Source organism: Bacillus rossius, chromosome 14 (assembly GCF_032445375.1).
Source record: "Bacillus rossius redtenbacheri isolate Brsri chromosome 14, Brsri_v3, whole genome shotgun sequence".
NCBI lineage: Eukaryota > Metazoa > Arthropoda > Insecta > Phasmatodea > Bacillidae > Bacillus > Bacillus rossius.
The window spans coordinates 20,310,926-20,333,384 of record NC_086341.1 but is presented as its reverse complement, the minus strand read 5'-3'; the positions used below and the strand labels follow the sequence as shown (position 1 = coordinate 20,333,384).

The 22,459-nt window shown below is 35.8% G+C and overlaps 1 protein-coding gene across 1 annotated transcript; it reads left to right on the top strand.

The window, feature by feature from the left end:
* Positions 1–2,232: 2,232 nt before the first annotated feature.
* Positions 2,233–22,039, top strand: LOC134538932 (uncharacterized). The gene is made up of 3 exons (XM_063380548.1): positions 2,233–2,315; positions 15,037–15,192; positions 21,815–22,039. Exons 2-3 carry the CDS (start codon positions 15,040–15,042, stop codon positions 22,022–22,024), a joined length of 363 nt encoding a protein of 120 aa, XP_063236618.1. The 5' UTR covers positions 2,233–2,315; positions 15,037–15,039; the 3' UTR covers positions 22,025–22,039.
* Positions 22,040–22,459: the final 420 nt, after the last annotated feature.

Below are 22,459 nucleotides of genomic sequence, written 5' to 3'. Positions count from 1 at the left end.
TTGAGATTACATTAACACAAGAATGGACCGGCCCTTATTAGAGAATTAACATAAGTTGATGTAACAATTTTTAATTAAAGTTCGTAATAAGTAAACACATTAAATTATCGTAGTGAGGTTCTTGATTTCAGATCGAAGAAACGTTGTGGTTAGATGCTAGTCCGAAAAAGAAAATTGAAAGGCTGGCGTTTTGGAGATTGTTGGATGTAGTGGGACAGCTGATGAGATGTCAGAGGATCTGGGTCATCTGCCCCGATGGAGGCTGATCCGGTCCTTGGAAAAGTACCCGGGTTCGGTACTCGGTGCCTGGTCCAGCACTTGTACTGTGTTACTTGGTCCCTGTCTGTGAACAGATCCAAACACATATGTTTAGGACTCAATCACAGTAGGTGGAATAGGCAGAAAATGCCTTCTAGTTACGATGACAGGTGGGGGAGGGGTGGTGCTAAAAACTCACCAAACAGAGTGATGTCTTCCAGGGTCTGCCCGATGGTTGACCAGGCGAGCTCGACGCGGATGTTCCATGATTAAAAAAAAAAATTCTACGATGACTTATACATGACTACTTTAGCTATATATACGTGTAATGACTAACGCCTAAACACTAATACTTTGGGAAACATTCCTTGTCTAATCTGATCACATCTTAAGAGAACAACACGGCGAGGCGTCCCGATGATGTCTGGTTCTATGCAGTCAAACCTGAATCGCGGCGTGCAATGCAGTAAGTTAGGGACGGCCGAGACTCGTAATTAAAAGCGTCGTTAACGAAAGAAAGGTGGGTAGGGCTTCGGCTCTCGAACCGAAAGGTTCCGAACATTACCGAGGTGCTTGTCGAGGAAGGCAGACTTCGATATCTCGAAGTTGGTGGTAGAAAGTGACGCATTGCGCGCGCTGCAGGGGGAAGCACCGCAATTTTGAGGTCATTTTGCTGCGTTTCGAGATTTCCATTTAGTATAACTTTTGACTCGGAGAAGCTTTGACGTTCTTTTGAGTTTCAATCGTCAGCTCTCGTCAAAAATATATCGATTGCATATAAAACATTAGTGTTAAATAGTCTCAGTGAATATATATATAGTGTTAAAGTAAAAAATAGCGTATTTTATATTTTGCATAGAAAATATTACCAGTTACGTACACGTATTCACGTACAACACACGGTCGTTTCCATGACACAGCCCCACCCCAATTTTTTTTATTATTCCTGCTAAGAAAGGCGACTGATATTTATGAATAATCGAGCAAATGTGACACGCGAATTGCGCGTGATATACACCGCTGGACTCAAACGGTAAGTTACGCCTATTTTACAATCCTGGTCCAAGTCACACACAGTTGCAAGATGGAGAACTCTACAAGGGAGGGTGGGACGACGCCATGACACCGAGGCTTGGAGTCTTGGTAAGACATTTACTTAAATCGTCGAGCAGAAGAATTTACCGTTTGAAGTCGTTTAATCTTTTTTTTTTCATTCACTGAAGGGATTATTTTTTGTGAGCGCATTTTCTAATGAAAAACTTTTTCTTTGAAACAGTTGATCTTATTGGCCGTACTTGTCTTTAACTTGCGCGGAAAGAGACACCTTTCACGATTTTTTTTCTACTGCAGTTTTCTTTGAGCTCTGCGCCCCATAGAACTGGCTATTTAAAAATAAGCGAGCATAATTTATACATTTAATGTTAAAATAGCTTTTAATTTAATATTCCATGTATCTTGACAATATGTTAAATATTTGTAGTTTTAATTGGTATAATGTAAATGCTCCTTTTATGCATGTATCAGTGGTAGGTATCGAGCATTTTATAGAGGTTATTGTAGAAGTAAGCTTATTCAATGGTGGTGAATAATAGGCTATATTGTCACGGCGCGTTTTTTCGCGGTTGTTTTATTTGACGTTTTAGATTTTTCACTTCAGTTAGACAGAAGGTTTTGGCAGTAATTTGGGATGGTTTGTTAAATTTTGTGTTAGGGCTGTTGCGTTCAGGTAGTGGCGCTTCACGCGGCTATCACGTGATCGGGGTGTGCTGCGGGCGCAGCCTGGTCGGCGTTGCGACCGCTGGTTGCCAGGCGCGGGGCATACGGTGGCGCTGGCCAGGCTCGCTTCTGCTGCGCCCGCGGGCATGTTGGTAGGCGCGGGGAGTGGCGGAAGCGGGGGTTGCTGGCGTAGCGCGTCCTCCTTCGCGTGGGGGCTACGTCCTGTACGGACGGGAGTAAGGAGTTTTGGGGGGTCGTCGACAGGAGCTCGAGCGGGAAGGACGTGACTGGTGGCGAGGGAGGAGGACCCTCGAACTGGTCACCAAGATGTAGATTTTCCAGTTAAGTAATCTTCATTTTTATCATGTAGTTGTAGACTTTTTATCTGTAAGTTGGTAGCTGTGACCGCCGTGACTCTAGTTATTCTACCGTTAATTTTACGTTTAAGTATACTGGTTCATTTTTAGGAGTAATGGCTAGAGGCCTGACTTAAAATTGCATTTCAGATTGTAACTTTAATTGTAAATTCATTTGCCAGTAATCGCTTTAGAAATAAAAGTTAAGGGGCTAGCAGGCCTCAGTAAATCAGTCCATCCTACGTGAGAACATTTGTCGGACGTTTGTGCGAAAGACTGTGAAAGATTTTTAAAGATTCGTTGAAAGCCTTTATTTTGAATAAACATAAATGTAGTCCTCAACTTGCAGTTCTTCGTTCTTATTTTAATCTTAGTTTCCTTTCCCAGGCTATCGTCTAAGTTTATCAAGTTATTTGTTATAAAGGTTCTTAGTCAGCTATTTGAGGTGTCATTTAATTAGAGGCTTTCCTTGTAATCCACAGTTCTGAAAGATCCCCGGTACAGCTCTAGTTTACGTCCCTTGGTATTTTTTTTTGTGCAGGCTTCCCTGATGCCTAGTGATGTTTTCACGCAATCTCAGGGTGGTGGAGGCTTTAATAGTGTATTTATTGTCGTTTTGTGAGTTAGAGTAAGACGCAGTCATCTCATCTCGTATCACTCCATTTCATTCATTTCGTTTCATCACATTTCATTATCATTTTCACACACCCACATTTCATCACCATTTTATCATTTCATTCATCTATTTTTTTTTCACCGCTACAATATATAAGGTGTAAAATTTCTGAACAGCCATTTGTATCAGAGATTTTGGTAGCACGATGGTTTTGCTTATGATGATAAATTTATTTAACTGTTTGAAATTTCATGAAAGTTTTGTAATTTACAGTGATCCACGCAGTATCTTTCAATCTTCTATAAGGATTGATAATTTTGTAGTATTTCTGATTTTCTTTGAGTACCGTCACTCTGGGGGGTTGGTAGTTGCTTTGGAGACCTTTAAAATCATGGGTAATTTTGGTAAACAAGTAAATTTTACGATTTTATTTGCAACTCCTATTAGTTTGATGGAGATGTGCGCCTCTGTCAGTCGTAGTGGAGTTGCGAATGGCTGAGTGGGCCATATCTGCCAGTGATAAGAGTCGGTAAAGTTTAAAATAAAATTTTAATTCTGTTTCCCATTACCTTTCGTGGAGTGTATTAATCATTCTCTCTACGAAAAACAACTCTATACAAGATACCTATACGACGGAATAAATATATTGTCACTGTGCCTACAATTGAGGTCCAATTTTTCGTACTTAGAATACCTTACAACCAAGTCTTGTACAATGCTATACTTATAGGCCAAGTGTTTCGGACCACGAGGAATCAGTAATCTCTTGGCACAATTCAATGTTTTTACTTTAATTTTTATATATATATATATATATATATATATATATATTTAAACTGATTAACCTAGTTAATTTAAATTCATTTTCCTTACTGTGCTCTCCAACTCAAACTTTGCCTACATCTTTGCGGCTTCTGCGACATGTCGTTCGCATTTCCCCATGATGCGTCAAGACACGAGAGAAGTAAATGCACGAAGAATCCATCTCGCAAGAAGTTTCGCTGCGATAAGTGTCATGTTTTGTTCACACGTATTGTCAGTTTGAGACAACACGCGAAAAAAAACCCTGTAAAGGTCGTGTCCCTACTGTGGAACTACCTGCAGACATTTCGACTCCTCGGTTTAGGTTGGAGACTCGTATGTGTGCAAGCACACAAGCAGATGGGCAGCGACCGATTGTGATGACGTCTGGACATGAAACTAACACAAGACTGTGCTCGGTGCATTACAGGTAAATGAAAATGGATTCCACTCGGCGAAATCTGCATTTGGTAGAATTTTGAAAGACTTTTATTATTTTAAATACACTTAGCGAGTTGAAAGACATTTGTGCTTTTATTATTCTTCAAGCAGAACATTATCACTCAGCTTACCGATGGAGTAGCAACTAACAGACTTTTAATATATTACTTGTGTCTGAACTGCGTACATGGTAAACCGTATCCGTTCGAGGACCAAGAAAAAAAAGTGTACTTTCGGGATTATGAATACTGCTCTTTACTTATCACACGACGTTTAAGAGTCTGTTAAACAAAGTATCGAGAAACTCTGTCGGGAAGAGCAAGACTATGTCAGTAAAGGATCAGACTGGCCAATGTCTTCAGCAAAACGATTGGAGCTGAGAATTAGTGAGTTAAAGCCAATGCAGAACTAAATTCTTATTTGATTTTTATCTTTCACGTGTGTTCCTGTATTAGGGTAGCATTTACATAGTAAATTAATTTTTATTTGTATGTCTGCCTTGTTTTTATATCTCAAACCTTTCACTTTCTTTTAGATATTATAATTAAATAATTTTATATTTAAAATTACCTTTTGTGAATAAGTCAAGAATCGAACTGAGGTGATCGAATCAATCATTATTTTAAAGGTTTTTTTTGTGATATTTAAATATTTTTTTCTGAATTTCTAGGATAATAATTAGAGAATTTCAATATGGCGGCCAGATGTCAAGATGGTGGGGCGTCCTGGCACTAAATGATTTCTACACTCTAGTGGGAAAAAAACTAATATGGCGGCAACGCCCTCTAGCAGACAAAAACAATATGGCAGCAGCGGCCTTCAGCAGACGACAAGAAGGCCACCATTACATCACACTGACTGAACGTAATATCTGCCTTGACAATAGTGGTGGAAAGCCAGTATGCCGGTGGCTCCCGTGGAGAAAGATCCGTCACCAGTTTTAATAGAATGACTTCTCTTGGTTCGAACCAAGTTACGTTTTTATAAATTTTATTATTAATTTTTAAGTTAGTAATTTTTTTTAATTAAAAAATTTTTCTGTTGAAATCAGATAATATATACGGTTTTTCTAAAAAGATGGTGGACAATTTTTAAAATGGTGGAAGTTTTATTTTGATTAAAATATTATTAAGTAAAATTTTTAAATTCGGATAAAAATTAAGGAATTTAAATATGGTGGCCGTAACGAAAATTGCAAATATGACGCCCGAGAGTCAAGGTCCTGATCTCAGCTGCTTAGGGCGGCTTGCTTTTAGGAGTCTTAAGCCTTTTCAGGAAGGAATTTTCAAGCATTGAAAATTTTCAGGAATAAAATGGGAAATTTTTCCGCAATACGGGATTTTTTTCTCTGAAAATAGGGAAATTTCCAGGAATTGTGATGATTTTTGAGGTATTTTGATGTAATTTGACATCATAAATGGCAACCGAGTCGTCACAATTCAAGATGGCGGAGAGGCACCTCGGCACCTCCTGGTGGGCCCTTTAGCCAGAACTACCAATATATGAAAAAAATTATGAATTCACATGGCATACATGAGCTTCGTTAACAGTCATCATTAATGTGTCTCACGCATGTGGTCAAGTGTATCTGGTATAACTATCCTTATATATGGACACCAAGTAGGTGTTAAACTCTTTGGAACCAGCTGTTAACTTCCGTGTTCTTTCAACTAGAAACTATTTTATGTGAAAAATGCTTGATTTTAAAAATATTATTTATTTTTATGTACTTACCTGGATGCTAAAAGGTTAATAACAAAGATGTAAGGTAAAAAATACTGTGTCAGATGTCACCAAATTTTGGAAAAATAAATGACTCTAAATTGAACTTAAAAAAAATTATTCATGACAAATAGAAATTGAGTAAAAATTAAATTTATGCCATTTTATACTCTTCTTTAAAAGGAACATATAAACTATACAATTACACTATGTCCCTATTTAAAATTGGTGGAAAAAATATAAATCATAGAAACAAAGTTCTCGTGTTTGTGGCATATTGTATAAACAGGGAGAATTTGTGTGATTACGATAAAATAAATTTTTATTAAGGAAAAATTATTGGAAATAAATGCCAATGTGAGAATCTACAATGCTATTCTCCTAAATTAGACTTTCTTAGTTGATACAATAGAGGAGCAGCAGGTCTTTATGAATTATTTAAAAGACGATCGTAACACGCGACGAGGAAAAAAAAAAATTATACCTGGCATTTGAAAATACCAGCTGCACGTTCACAGGCGTATAAAATATGACTTAACACCCACAAATTTAGGTACAATTCGTCTCCGACGAGTTTGATAGTCGAGTTTTGTCTGCGGGTGGGATGGGTTCTACAGGTGTGTCCGCCACGACGGCGCGTCCTGTCATGGCGGCAGGAGTTGTCGGTAAAGGGAATCCTTATCACGAAGAAGCCATGTCCTTGTCCCAGAACATCATGCGCTGCGTGGGCGTGTGGTCGGTGACGGGAAGCAACGCCTACAGGTTGTACACCGTCGTCATGTGCTCGGGGTATCCTCTGTACTACCTGATGATGGCTTGGGTCTTCTTGGCCGGCGGCGACACGACGACGACGACGGTGCACGTGGGCGACGTGCTTTCCTACGTGCCCGTCACATGCAACATAGTGCTGGTGCTGCTCAGGAGACGTCAGTTGGAGCACGTCGTCGGCAACCTGCGGTCGTATTTCGCGCGCACCTCGTGCGAGCACACCGAGGCTACACTGCGCGGCGCGATCAAGGAAGAGAAGATCCTGGTGGGGCTGCTGTCGTCCACGATCATGTCCGCTTGTCTGCTGATCCTCGGAGAGCCGCTTGCGGCGTACTACGTGAGCCCGCAAGACGGGAACTGCAGCGTAGCCTTGAACCTGGTGTTGAAGCTCTACACCCGCGACGAGATGGGCGGTCGAGCGTTCGCCGCGCTGTACGCCCTGCAGTGTTTCGTGTTTCTGAGCATGTTCTTGACGTTCGTGCACGTGGAGGGTTTCCTCTCTGTTCTGATTCTCTACACTGCAACCCAGTTCGACATGCTGGTATCTTTGATCAGGAATGTGAAGCGCCTTGGCAAATGTCTGGAGGCTGAGGAAGGATGTACGCTCGGCCAGTCACAGACGGGAGGAAACGAAGCAAGAGCGCTGAGTGGTGATGGACTAGAACTTATTTCCGAGAACCTTGTCGTACAGTTACATGACCTGCACAAAAAAGGCACTGAAAATCATTCGTATTCGAAAAAAAATAGAGATATCGCACGTGTTTGGGAAAAACTGATTGTTCATCATCAGGAAGCATTAAGGTATTTATATTTTAAAGAACTCTACGTAAAGAATTGTTAAATGATTTTAATAATTTAGAGATTATTTAAGAAAAAATATCATATAATTTAAGTGTATTTTCCTACAAACCAACTTATTTACTTATTTGCACTTACTAATATTTTTTTTTTAGAAATGCGCTGATTGTGTGCGAACTTCTTAGAATGGTTCTTCTTTTGAATTACGCACTGACGTCTGTCATAATGTGCATTATCTTGTACCAGTTGAACGCTGTAAGTACATATATGTACGAATTAAAATATTAATCTTTATATTTAAAATACATCTGTTACTTTTTTTTGTTCCTGTAATGACACGAGGAAATGATTTTAACGCAGGCGTAAGGTTTTGTGTGTGGTGTATATATGTACAGGTTCATTAGAACATTTGCGTGCGTTTTACAAGAAAATACTTTGGAAAAATTTGTCCAAATTTTTATCATAATGCTTTGTTAAAATATTGTACATTTAGATAAAAATAGTGTTAAATATTTAAGAAACTAGGAAAGTTTACATTGTGCATGAATGATTAGAATATAAAAAAACAATAATGGAATTCGAATGACTTGACAGAAATCGATGGAGAAATCGAAATCGATGTCGGCTAGATATTTTCATTACTGAGACCTAATTGTACAGAATTAGTCAAAGTATATAGTTAACATAAATTGCAAGCTTTTTCTAAAACAAGTGCTTGAAAAAAAAAAATATGATTAAAATTTTGTTCAAATATTTTATCAAAAATTATTTAAATCACACAAGAAAAGCCTCAATAGTAACCAAATCTTGGAAACAAATATATTTAAATTTTAATCTAATTTTAACTTATTAAAAAAACTTTTATGCTATTGTAAAAGCAAAAATAAATATTTTCTATGTTTGTTTATTTTGCTATAAATTAGTTTTACATTATTGGGTGAACAGCAATGTCTTGATTTTACGAGCCATTAGGTTAATATTTATACATGAATATTGTGTTTAATTCATGCTATTATATTTATAGACAATAAATCTTTTTGTAACAAGTTTTCAATGATTTGTAGGATAACTGGTGCGTTTTCTAATGTTACTTTTAGCGCGAAGAGGTATACAATTTCATAAAGAAACTACTCTTTAAACTTCCCAAATAACTGTACTCACAATAAAATCCCTAATTTAAAAAAAAAATTATTTTCCTTTAAATATTTTTTCTTGTCTCTAAAGTTTCTTTATCCCTCTAACTGATAGCTAGTTCTATAATTACTGAATGTTATAGAGAACATACACAAGTGGAGAATCTGGGTCTTTTTGTAGCATATTAAAAAAGCAATGCCTTGATTTTATAAACACAACTTAATTTCAAAATAAACACAACAAATATTGCAATTGAGAAAGAGTGATTTTAAAGTTTCATTAGAGAAGGTAGAAAGTGATAAGATGCTAGTGGAATAATGACAAAATTAATGGACGAAGATATCAGGAGGGAAGGTGGGCAAATGGAACTACCTTTAGATGATTATGAGAGAGCCATCAACAAAACGAATATGAAAGTAGATACTTTTACCAAATTATTAGGAATATTTGTTAGCCTTTCTAGCAATTCAATATCTTATGAATCAGTCTTATAGATGTAATTACTTTGTAATTTATTCAAGTAGTGATATTTAATCGCTACTCAGGGTGATTACGCCACTCATTTTATGTATTCATATTGTGTGTAAAGAAGACACAATATTTGAAGAAGACATAATAGTTATTATAATACATAGGCTCCAGTGCGATCACTTATATTCACACTTAATAGTACAACGAAAAAAAGATATACTAATGGTTTGGCTGATCCATAGCCACCTATTAGGATATAACTGGGGAATTAGAAAAGTTACCTACAAAGTCTTTAGCTGATTCATAGCCCTTCTGAATGAGCCAGTTAAAAAAACAAAAGGTACATCGTAGCCATAATTTATTATTTTTTTCCTCTAAATTCATAGTATATAACATGCACGTTGACGTCATCACCCAACTTCACTAGATCAACAGAATCATCCTCATTGTCAGTAGACAATTTTTTTACATTTATTTGTTCCTCATTTTAAGACGACGATGATACCAACGTGATACCTCTTTTGCATGTTTTCATTACCTTCTTTCCTAAAATTTTACTGAATCAATTGACTTAATGCGTACCAATTTCTCCTTAACCGATTTGTTCAAAGTTGGCTTTCATTGGACTCAAAGTGATGATCTCAGAGTGTTGATTTCTTGCGCAGATCCTTGTTGAAACTGATTTCTATGAACACACTTAAGGATTTGGAGAGATTATTTCAACTAAGCCTACAGAGTAGCGCGACAAAGAACTCTTACTCACATCTTCATTTCCTCCAGATGTTGAAAGTATGTGCCGTCTCCAAATCTGTATTATTAGACACATGGAGTAAATCTGCAATATCAGCAACATACGGCCCCATAAAGTACACACCGCTAATTATGATACACTCTGCCACAAAAGCTACATGCATATGCACTGTTTACAGATGCATATGTTCCAATAGCTTCAATAGATTTAAAATGATCAAAATTTAGAATAAGGTAATTTAGAATTTATAATAAGTAATGCATTAACTGCTACAAATTCGTTGGGTACCAATCGATAAATTCCTCGTGTTAAAAATTCAGCTACACCTTTCTACAATGTGGTTATACCTTTATAGGTCCGGGTTGAAAAATTCTGCCAGTGTTTAAACCACAATTATTTTTGGGTTGTCGTTGCTGTAATTTTTAGTTTAGAGTTCACATGACTTGTTAAAATCATTGTAAAGAGGTCCATACAAGCAGATATCTAAGTGTTGGGGTCGAAGAGACGAATTTAGTTGAAGTGACAAAATATGTAAATGGTTATTTCTGCAAAGTTTATACACGTTACAAAATTTTCAACTGGATTGTTTGACAAAAATAGGTAGTTCATTGTCTTGACGGTTGGTGTTCTGAAAATTCTGGAGCCAATCTGTAAAGAAATCTTTATTGGTTGACCCATTCTTGTAACATTAAAGGCGCGATCTTCCCTTTCTTAACCGCTGTTACATTCACAGGCGTGGATAAGCTAACATGGGAAGAATGTAATTTCCGTCGCACTCACAGTATTAACTACTGACGTGTTTTCCCTCTTTCTCCAACTTGTCGCTGCTTCCAAATGTTTATTACCTTTTGGCCTCAGAATATTTCCTGGTTTGTGCACTGTCGAAATACCTCTATCTCATTCACGTTACAAGTTCAAGATGCTGGGAACAGACATTTTTGTCGTATTGTTTACAGATTTTTCATGAAGACAAACTTCAACATTTTTAAATACATATGTCCTATTTAGGCTATAAATTTTCGGTTTTAAAGTTTCGCATTAAGTAGCCGAAAACGAAATCTGGGCCAGAATTGTATGTGATTTTCCTCAAACGCTAAACTTCAAGTTTAGTAACAAAAGTACCGAAAAATAACTTTGATATAACAATGAAATATGATGAGCTATTTTTTTTCTTGTTTCGCTGTAAATAGTACGTTCCTCCCAAGACTGGATTTGGGTTGAATTGGTCTCGTTATGTTGACCTGAGATTGTAGTATTTGGTTACAGAATTTTCATCAACTTATTGCTTTTTTTTCAGTTTTTTTTTCCAAGTCCGTTGTACTTATTTTAAAAAATTATCAGATTTTTTTCTTAAAAATTATAATCAGAGGTAATATCGTCAAAATATCGCTTTGCCCCTCATAGAAGAGGTGGTATTGACCCATATTTTATCAGTTGTTTTGCGCCATTATTTAAATAGTGTTAAAGACTATTTACACAAACCAATACTTTAAAACTCACTAAAAGGAAGCGTTAAAATAAAAAAAGGTTAAAGGTGTCACTTAATATTTAAGTCCACTTACCTAGCTACAAATCGATTCCGAAAATTAAATAAAAATAAATAGAGGAAAAACGATTATTCAGCACTGAAACCAACATGCTGATAGATTCACACCGGACGCCAACACACCTTACGCTGGATTTTGCACCCATGTACGTCACTCAGAACTCGTATCTCGTCGCATTCTGAAGGTGGCGTATTTCCCTGGGGTGACAGATATTCCCCTTCTCCCGACCTGAGAAATCCAACTAGAATTATACCAGTGATGGGAATGTTGGAAACCAAAGAAAATGAACACAGCTTAGAGCTTATAAACATATATTCATAAAGAAAAATTAAATCTATTTCAGATAATTAAAAATACTAAAACAATTACCAGAATTTGTGAGGAAATTTTGTGGAGGATAAGAAAATATTTAATGATTATTTGGTTGAGAGGAATATTTAATGAAATTTTAGAAGATGTTAGATCTTTGAAAATACTGTAATCTGCACTACAAAATTTATCATACACCTCTCTATTTCACAATTAAATTATAAACGCACTTAAAATTATACAATTTTTTGAAAGCTGTGCGTTGTAATATCTAATAGTATATAATAGTCTTATACTAAAATTGTCTTAAACTATAAAAATATTATAGTATATAACAGTGTATAGTTTACTTTTTGATAGTGTAAATGTACTTCTTTGACAGGAAGACGCTTTCAAAATAGTTTATTGCTGCTTTTACATGGCTAGTATTACATCAAGACTATTTATTGTGAGTATTCTCTCAACAAGACTTTCAACAAAGGTAAAGTTATATTTTTTGAATTATTATAATTAGTAAATATAAATATTTGTTGCGAATTATTTTCGATAATTACTGTGTAGGTAAATAATAAAAAAAGATTTTGTTTCAATAGATACGAATTTAGAAGGAGTGTAATTATCTCATAAAAACAAAATTTGAACCAACATACCGTTTTACTTAAGTAATTTTAGTTATAATAAAGCTTAGGTAGTATAATATTTTTATTGAATGAAATTATGACTTGTTTTGCAAATCGTGCTACAGTGCATTTGAAGTATTTTTTCAGATGAAACATATTTATAAATTTTTATACCAGCATAAAGAAAATGCCAAAATATTTACTGTTCTCCATTAATTGTGTTGGAGTTTCTAATAAACATTATTTTAACTTTATTAGAGAAAATTTTTCCTCTGTTCATTAGGAAAATAGTCTCGAATAGCATACACATGTTAGAAATCTGGATATGGGGTTAGTGTAATTATTTACTCAATTTGTTTTACCATGCATGGTAGAAGGGTAATTAGATTTAATTAGAAGACAAATCAAACGAGCATTAGAAGAAGTAAAGAAATATATAAAATACCTAAAGGAGAAAAAGAACTGCGAGATAAAGGATAATAGTAACCAAACCTTGTTCAGAAAATAAAATATGACACAGCCAGTTATTCAATAAATTGTTAAATTTTCTTTTCGAAATATTATTTTTTTAAAATAAATTTTTTAAATCTTTAAAACGTTTGAAACAATTAATGGGCATTCAAACAAATGGTACATTTAAATTTAAAGTATTTTTTTCAACTTCTTCCGTTTCCTGTTATTAAGATACAGTTCCCGTTCGGAATCTGAATTATTAACTCGCCATGATTAAATAAAGTCTGTCAAAAATATGAGAAAACTAATTTCACCATAGTGTTTTAGTAATTTGGGAGCACATTATGAATGTTGACTGAGTTAACACATTGATATTTTGTCAGTTAAAACATCAGTCAAATCAAAGAAATGCATTTGAAAATTGCAAAGCAGTGCGTAGCACGAAGAAATAGCTGTCAGCCAAATTATGAACTTGTGCTATAAGATAAAGATACACTTATATTGAAAACTGGCAAAGTCCTTAATGCCCAACCACTTTTGTGCCTGAGATGCGTGGTCAGTCAGGTGCCTTGATCAAATATGATAGACAATCACGTGTGGCTTACCAGTTAAATACAGGAGGTGCATTGCCAGCAGACTTCATGGTCATAGACACCTGCCCTTGGGCAGAATTAGTGTATCGAATGTGCAGATAAGCGATGAAGTAGCTGTCCGCGAGAAGATATAGTACATAAAAGTAGTAAAGGGAATGGTCATCATCATGATCAAGGCCCAACAGCAAGTGCAAATACTGGTAGAGAGGTTTTTTGTCTGCAGAATTTCCGGTCTCTTACAGCTAACATGGGGCTCTACGTGTTTAAAATGTGAAAAGATAAGCGATGAAGTAGCAGTCCGCGAGAAGATATTGTTACGAACGTGAGCAAGGCCGCGACACGTACAGGTGCACAGCTGGCTGACATCATGTGGCCGCGCAACATGAGACGTTCCGCGCGCACCTGGGTCGCCGCTTCCCCTCCCCCCGGTCCTCAGCTCCCCGCGCGGCACTGTTAGCTGACATCCGAAACCTGACAGCTGCGGAGTTACGCGAGCCGCCGACACGTGTTTTCGAGAGATTTCTGCCGTCGGGTCGGCACGGAATGACGCGACTGGCCTCAGCCGCGCTCGTGAATTCGAGAAGGCGCCTGGGCTGATATAAAAGCCGGGGGACGCCGGCCTCAGGGAGAGAGTCAGTCAGAGTTCAGTCGGGAGTTCTCCCGCGGCGGAGTTTCCGGGCGATAAAGCGGCGAAGTCCCTGGACGAAGGTTCCAGGGCGAAGAGTTCAGTTCCGGGCGATAGTGTCGCGGGCGCGGCGGAGTCCCGAGCGAAGTTCCGAGCGGGGCGTCGAGTGGAATCTCGGCGAAGGGGAAGTGCGACGGCGGCGGCGGAGTGCGGCGACGGAGTCCCGCGGCGGAGATTCACGAGGGGTGCTGCGGCGAGAGTTGCGCCAGAGGTGCAGGCCAGCGAGGTGTGCGGTGTGTGAAAACGAGTGACTGGGGAAGCAACATTTTTAAGTGCAATTGATTATTTGCCATTTTAGAAGATTATTTGTAAGTGACATAAGTAGTGGCCATCAATAAAACTGCGTAGTGTAATAAAATCTATTAATTGGGCTAGCCTTTTACGAGCCCAATAAATCGTAACAATATATTACATAAAAGTAGTAAAAGGAATGGTCATCATAATGAGCATATCCCAACGACAAGTGAAAATACTGGTAAAGAGGTTCATTGCCTGCAGAATTGCCAGTCTAGAGCCAACTTTTATTTAAGTGTAGACAGATAAGCGAAGAAATAAGACACCACTAAGTTGTTCGCAGGGCTCAGAAACACAACCAGATGTAGTTATGAAGGATCATTGCATGCAGACTTCCAGGAAAAAAATCCTCAATTTCGTACCATGCTTATATTCAGTGTATTTAGCAACAAAGTTGCTGTAACATAATGGTACGAGTTACCCAGGTTATCATCATGAAAAGAGCCGAGATACTTGTCTGTTGTGGGTAAGGAGGGTCGTTGCCTCAATTCCTTTTTTTTTTTTGTCTATGAGCCTAACCTAAGACTGTGCTTGTTTTCAGATCATGGATGTGGCGTTTAAGTAGCCGCAACAATGAGATTCGGCAAATGATTCTCAGGTGTTATTTAGAGTCGAGCCCAGATAACCATGCCGATATGGGCAGGGAATTCTAGGTGTGAAAACTTGCCGGTCTGTGTCAACCTGGTACGTTGCTTGTTTGCAGAGCATGCAGATCAGCGACGAAGTAGCTGCCACCGAGTGGTACGAGTACAACAACGGAGTGAAGGTGACTCTGGTCATCATGATGAGCAGAGCCCAGAGACCTGTGCAGATGTGGGCAGGGAGGTTCGCCGTCATGTCTCTGGAGACGTTCAGCGCCGTGAGTCTGCATCCGTTTGCGGTTCACCTGACCTCTGTCGTGTACTTGATGCATATATAGGCATATAAATTTACAAAACCAATTTTTTTTCGGCTGTGCCGGGTATACATGCGAAAATGACATACGGCCTTTATAACATACTAGCTTGTCTTTGCGAAAAACAGAACGCTTGCTTGTATTAACAGTTTGTTTCTAAAATCTGCCGGGTAGAAACTGAACAACCCCTACGACACCTAATTGCAATACATGCCATGCTTTCCACTTATATTTTCGGTTTTTCTTGCACCCATTATTCTGTTCTTACCACTTTTTCAGTCTTCCCGACTATTAGGTTTTTGTATATTCGGGAACTGAATTCAGTTTCAAGAGATAAGGATTTCAATTATTGAATAGTGTTAGTTTTATGAATACAGCTCTTTTTTATGAAATTGTTATGACTAAAATCTTTGAATTACGAATTAATATTTACAAAGCTAAACTTACAGATTTATAGTTACAATTTTTGTCATATTTCACTTAAATATTTGCATTCATTATAATTTTACATATAACGAGGAATTTTCTCACTTAGCGACCTGAAACAAATATATTTTAAAACTGTTTTATCATATGTTGCATGGCTCACATTGTGTACGGACCATTTTGGCCTTTTCACTAAGAGTCGTCATTAATGAGTCCGTGTTTATTTAGGAGGTACCTTCTTTACCCTCTGTATAGTTTTTGACTTTAAAATCTTATTTTCATTGCCTATATTAGTTCTAATATGTGATTTGTAAATTATTTCCTTGGCGGTTTCCGGCCCATGTTTAAGTGAATTTAGTGCATACGATGGTATATAACAGTGCTTGTTTTTTTCTAAAATATCTTAAAAAATTAAAAATCAACTCTGAATAATTTAATTAGGAATTTTTATTTACTTGTGAAATTATATGTCTCATATTTCTATAGAAATATGAGACATTTTCAAAATCTTTTCATAACAATTAATGGTGTTTTGGTTAATATTAACTTTTTTATTTTATAAAGGAGGCTGTTTCAAATTCATAGTATTATTCTTGACATTATTAATAGCTACATTTTATGAAAAAGCAAATAGTTTAGCTCTATATACAATGTTAAGTAAATTAAACAAGTTTTTTGTTATAATATATTGTGTTACATATTGCAATTTATTTTAAACTGTTCAAAAACATTGTTTGAAACTTCTTTTAACGATATAATGACTTATTAAAAATAATAAGAAACTATAAAGTTGTTATGGATCCATTAAATAACTTGGAAACAATTATCATTGAATATTTATTTATTTTTGTTTCATAAACTACAAATAGGATGCTATATTTGTGGCATTTTAATTGCAATAATAATTCATATATATACTTATAATATTTTAAAATGAAATGACTACCTATACTTTCACAGCTTTGTTTCACAGCTTTGTTTCAAACGTACGTAGCCGTAAGGTAAACTTTATCATTTTATGCACATATACATGCAACGTTTGGGGTAGTTCAGTTTATTATTATGACATTATACATGACTTTTGTAAAATAAATTTCTGTTAAACTGTAATGAATCAAAAGAAAATATTTATTATTTTGAGCTTAGCATTTAATATTATTGGTGGTTAAATTAAAATCATTAATTTTGTTTACAGATCATCAACGCTGCCTACAGCTATTACAACGTTCTCAGTAACTTAACTTAAGTAATGTCATAATCCTGGATTTCAGAAGTTATATATTCTGTTGTTCGTATAATTTGTCTGCCTTAAAAAAGGCTATAAATGTCCTTCACACTATCCGATTGTTTGCACTAAAATATAATAAAAAATCCGTTCCTACATTCACAAATGTTAACTTATACACATTCTTAATTTCTATTATGTAAATTGATACTTAGTATTAGCCGGAATCGCAAGAAACCTTAAGTGTTAACGATTTTGAGCTTATATATTGTAAAATATCAATTCACATATTTATTATTTTATTAATAGAAATTAATGAATAAAATATCCTAAAACAAATAATTTAATTGATCTTAAATTCGATGCCCTAAACAGCTTGGGAAGCACTTTAGACATATTGCAAATTCATTAACGTTGACTGACACGCATAATTAATTAATCTGACTCACGCAAATTTAAAATGGAATCCACCAAGGATGTTTAATTTAATGTTAAATCAAAAGTTGTTGACACTTTTACAAGTTTATTAAATTACACTAAGAAGATTGATTAGGTGTAATAAATTTTACTAGGTAAATCCTAATAAATATTAGACTCGCATATTATCTTATCCCAACTCATGAAAAACATAAAAATGTATTTTACAGTTGAAAAGTTTTGCATTAATGAATTATTGTAATTAAATTTATACAAACATTGGTTTTTCAAACAACACATAATGCATAAAAAGTGCAATAAAATGTGTTAAGAAAATCCCGTGTAAAAATTCTTATTTTTATTACGTTGATAAAGACGGGACTTTCACAAAACTTTAAAAATGTTTTTTTTGTGTCGTGTATTGTAGTGCATTTTATGTATTTTATCTAGGAAGATTTTTTGTTCATTATTAAATAAAAAAAATGATTGACATATTTACAAGTTGTGTTTAATTGTCATTAAAAAAATTTTGTCCAAATAAAATATGCTAATTAAATTAACTCTTATATATAATAAATGTAATTACATGGTATAGCACGAAGAATTATTTAGACTCACAGAACAAATTTAAAGATATATCTTTCTCAGAAGAAGTTTTCTGTTAAAGTATTATAAAATAATAGTTCATTAATTTACTGTCATATAGTTCCAAAACCTGAGTTCTCAAATTCTCCCGTTTTTTTTTTGTTCAATCTGACCACATCACAGGGTATGAATTCAAATACAGAATGTGTCAGTATCACTAACTAATTCCACTATTTTTGTGAAGAAGACAGGTTTTGGATCCACACGAGTTATATTATTATTGTTTAGCTTAAACACTATGTAGCTTAAATGCAATAAAGTGTGCTAAGCAAGCCCTGTTTAATATTTCATTATTTAAATACTGTAAAGAGGCATGTAGAATATGTATAACTTATGCAAATGTTTAATTATGTATTTTAGAGTAGAAAATGTATGGTTGATGTATTATCAAAACTTTATTCACATACATATATGGAAGTTGTCTAATTTGCACAAGTGAATATAGTCAAATAAAGTAATATAAGCAAATTGTGTCCTATTAATATAAATTTTAATTTTACATTTTGTCACATAATATTAGTTACATAAACTGGCATTCAAATTTAATACTATTTCTTAGTATTCGATTTACTGTATCAGAAAAGTCACATGAATAATCTATTTTTATTTTAACTCTTAATAAATAAATTCAACATCATATCGATGATTGAATCATTTTCCAAAATTTAGCAAAATATGTTTTATCTTTTATAATTAAACTATTTAAATTAAATAATCGGTCAAGTTTTCCTAATAGATATACGATTGTGTAACATGAATTTGACTCACACGAGCGTTTTACTTTAGGCCTTAATTACATAATTTAAAGTATCTCCAAAATATTATTTATATGAAAAAATATTTACGAATTAAACTAACCAACTCTCAGTACTTTGTATAAAAAAACCTGGAAAAGTGAATATTTTCATAAAGAGTTGGATTAAATTCTACTAGCTTACGGAATTTTAAAACTTAAAATTTGAGTGAAATTTTGTTTACCAAAACAACCGTATACCCTAACCGTATATCTCATAAATATCCAAAAACACCAAAAACTTTGTATGAAACGTTTAGTTTTACTCCATTTTTAAAACGATATGAACGCATTAAGCTATTTGTTACTATCTTTTAATACTTGGTACTTAAATTTGGTAACTGAAAATTTCAATTTAAATTAGGTTTTACTTAAAGGTTCAATAGCTTACTTAAACTAAGTGTGGTTCACTGATTATGTTATTAAAAACTCCAGAAGTGTGTGCTAGTCTAATCACTTTTATTATAAGTAAAATGTAATTTTAGGAACAGTAATGGAATAATAATATGACCTTATATTCATAACAAAAATACTTAAAACATATACGTTTCTTTACATTAAACAAACAGTGACATTTGTTGGTTGTTGAAGTGTGATACCTACGGTGGCGCGGACAATCTTCCCGGTGACTAGAATGGCACGAGAGAAGGGAAGTGGGTCGATAGGGAGGGGACGACAGAATTGTATCCCCTCGGAAAGGGTACCTTTCATTCTTTTGGTGGCGGTAGTGTATCTGGGTAGAACTGGAAAGGTACCCTTCCCGATTTCTTAAAGTGATTCGGTTTTAATGCAAATATGCACTGGAAAGATATCCCCTCGGAAAGGGTACCTTTAAGGATTTTCTGTACAATGACGCATCAGAAAATAAAATTGGATGGGTACCCTTTCCGATTTATTAAAATACATATTATTATCTGCTTTAAAATCGTGAAAGTTATCCCCTCTAACCTAACCTTACCTAACCTAACCTAACCTAACCTTTCCGAGGGGATACGTTTCCAGTCCATATTTGCATTAAAACTAATGAAAAAAATCCTTGGGATGCCTTACTTTTATTGCAGCATAATTAATAGAATTGTGTTGTAGTAGTTTACGCAGTGCTGTTTTTTTTAATGCGATTGTGTGGTAGTTCGACGCATTGAAGTTGTTTGAAAAATAATGAAAAATTAGAAGCTCTAAAATATGTTTTAATTGCAATTAATTGTTTTTTTATAGTGATTCTGTGATAATATATTAATGACAGATAAATTGGTACATTAATATAAAAAAACTGACCATACTTTGAAAAGCACAGTAGACCATCATGGTAATTTAGGTTTCAGTGATCAAATCCACACCGCGAGAATTTGGAAGAGATGCAAGGTTCTCCCGCCTGTGAGATTTATTTTGGTATTCTCACACACCAACGACTAGCCACACGCGGGATTTGACCACACCTAGTCGCCAATCACCTAGCTCCTTGTAAACGAGGCTACAGTCACTGGCCAAATCAGTGAAATGGTTCGACTGGATCCAACCGCAGGCAGTCTCCGAACTGGACATAGCTTTGCGTCTGTGCAGCTTAAAAATGACGATCTGTTCCCGTGACCATCCGTAAACTTGTCGTTAGTAATGTTGAGAATAACACAATCAGACCCACGGGCAACAGAACCCGTCGTCGCTGTCTGCCCAGAGTGTGCATTTGTTAATAGCAGGCAAACAGGATCATAGTTGAATTTTATTTCAAGACGTGGCGAGGGGAAGGCAGAACCTCTTTGTCTGCCGTTTGCTTTAGAATAGTTTTGTTTCCTTTTGTTAGTGTAAACAATATTTTATTTTTTAAAGGATTTCGCTTAAGGGGTGGAATAATATCCCCTTCATCTATACCCCCCTTCTCCAATTAGGGCACTCTCCACTGCACCTCAGGAACTGTGTGTGTACAGTACTTCTGCGCAGTCGCCGACCATATAAATAGGCAGATAAGTGTTCAAATAACCACGCCCTTTACACTGAAGTTAGATGTACAAACTTTATTTAATAACTTTTCTGATAATTTACCCTTTTGTAACTCACGGTGTTTGAGCGACTGACTAGCGAACCAAAGGTGCCGTGTTTAACTTTCAGCGTAAAAAAAAGGGGTTTTGGGTGGTCTTTCGTGTCCATGCTGCGATTGAAATGTTCAATGACATTGGTTTCAGCTCAACTTGTGCAGAGTGGGGCAAAATGTGTGTATCGGTTTTGAAAGGCCATTAAAAAAAAACTAAATAACTTAACAGAGATTAGGTTTATTTTATTGGAATCAGTATACATCCCCAATTTTTTTTTATCAAGTTCTGAAGATCACATCAGGAAGATGGTGGCCACCAGCAGCGATACATTGGTGAAGGTGATTTCGGAACTTTTCGTCTGCTTTTCGACACATTTCGAGGAGCGTAACGGCGATTTCCTCCCAAATTTGTATCTTCAGTTCTTCCAAGGTGTGAAGAAGATGTTTGAAAACCTTTTCCTTGAGGTTACCCAACAGGAAGAAGTCACAAATGCTTAAATCCGGTGTGTTGGAACAGACATGGCGTCAAAGATATTCAACCTTTTTTTTTTGTTCTCTATAAAGTAACGAATGCGACGCTGTTTTTTTCTATATTTTCCAAATTAAAAGTTGCAGTCTAATAAATACATTAAAAAATTATCTCTGATGTTTTTACGAAAGGTCAAGGACAGCTTGTTTTGCGTACAAGTGCATGGAGTTTTAATACTTGTACCAAAATTTAACACGAATTTTGTAAGTACTTAGTCGTGGCTTAGTAAAGGAAACAATTCCAACATTGTGCCTGGAGTGATTTCGGGGGAGGGGGGAATTGAATACTAAAATCAGGATGAACGGAACACAGATTGGAACCCTAGTCCCGTTCGGTCATCAGTTGGTACACAACGCTTGGTTGTCCTGATTTTCAGTTTTGGTAATTGTCGGCCTGAATTCGTGAATAAGTAAAAACCCGGTGGTTCAGGTGCTTCTAGGTTGTAGGTTATACGGTGCAGTTACAACAGTCATAACAGCTCAGTCTCTACTGCTGCTGCACGAGTCATATTCAATTGTTCCACAGGATACTTGGGCATCGAGAACAGCTTTTCACCTGCGAGTCCTGGACAAACGACAGGATCAACTCCGCAGCGAGGATAAACGTGGCCAGCAAACAACCGAATGCACACAAAAGCAGCAGAGATACGACATCTTTCAGAGACACTGTTTGGTGGTTGTTGGAGCTGGAATGCAGCGTGGTCCCAAGGAACCTCTGCTGCAGACAGGACCTTAAGCCAGTTTCCCAAACCTTCAGGTATCTGGAAAAAAAATAAAAAAAAATATTTATTACTTATATTTTTGAATAAATTTCCCCCCCCCCCCCAAATATGTGGGATTAACGCCATGTTCATTATAAACAGCTTAAGAAATTTTAACATTCTTGTTTTTATGTTTTTAAATTAAATATTTTACTAATCGTCATTATTCATCCCTTCTGTAACCCCATGCTGTTTTTATATCCGTTTACTTTCAATACTTCCTATGGTTAATTTTCTCGGAAATTTTTATATCTTCGTAAAAAAAAAAGACACACACTGAACCCCCTACCCCCTTCTCCAACAAAAGTTTTCTCATTTATTCTCGACCTATGTCGTAAAGGCTGTATTTCGTTCAGTCCACTGGTGCCAAATTTTTTTATACAGATTAGGCGTTAATCTTTTGTTTACTT

Excerpts from the sequence above, each read along its gene's own strand:
- LOC134538932 (XM_063380548.1), top strand. The coding sequence starts at position 15,040 with ATGCAGATCAGCGACGAAGTAGCTGCCACCGAGTGGTACGAGTACAAC. Across the intron at positions 15,193-21,814 it reads CTCTGGAGACGTTCAGCGCC|GATACTTGGGCATCGAGAAC; the intron begins GTGAGTCTGCAT and ends ATTGTTCCACAG.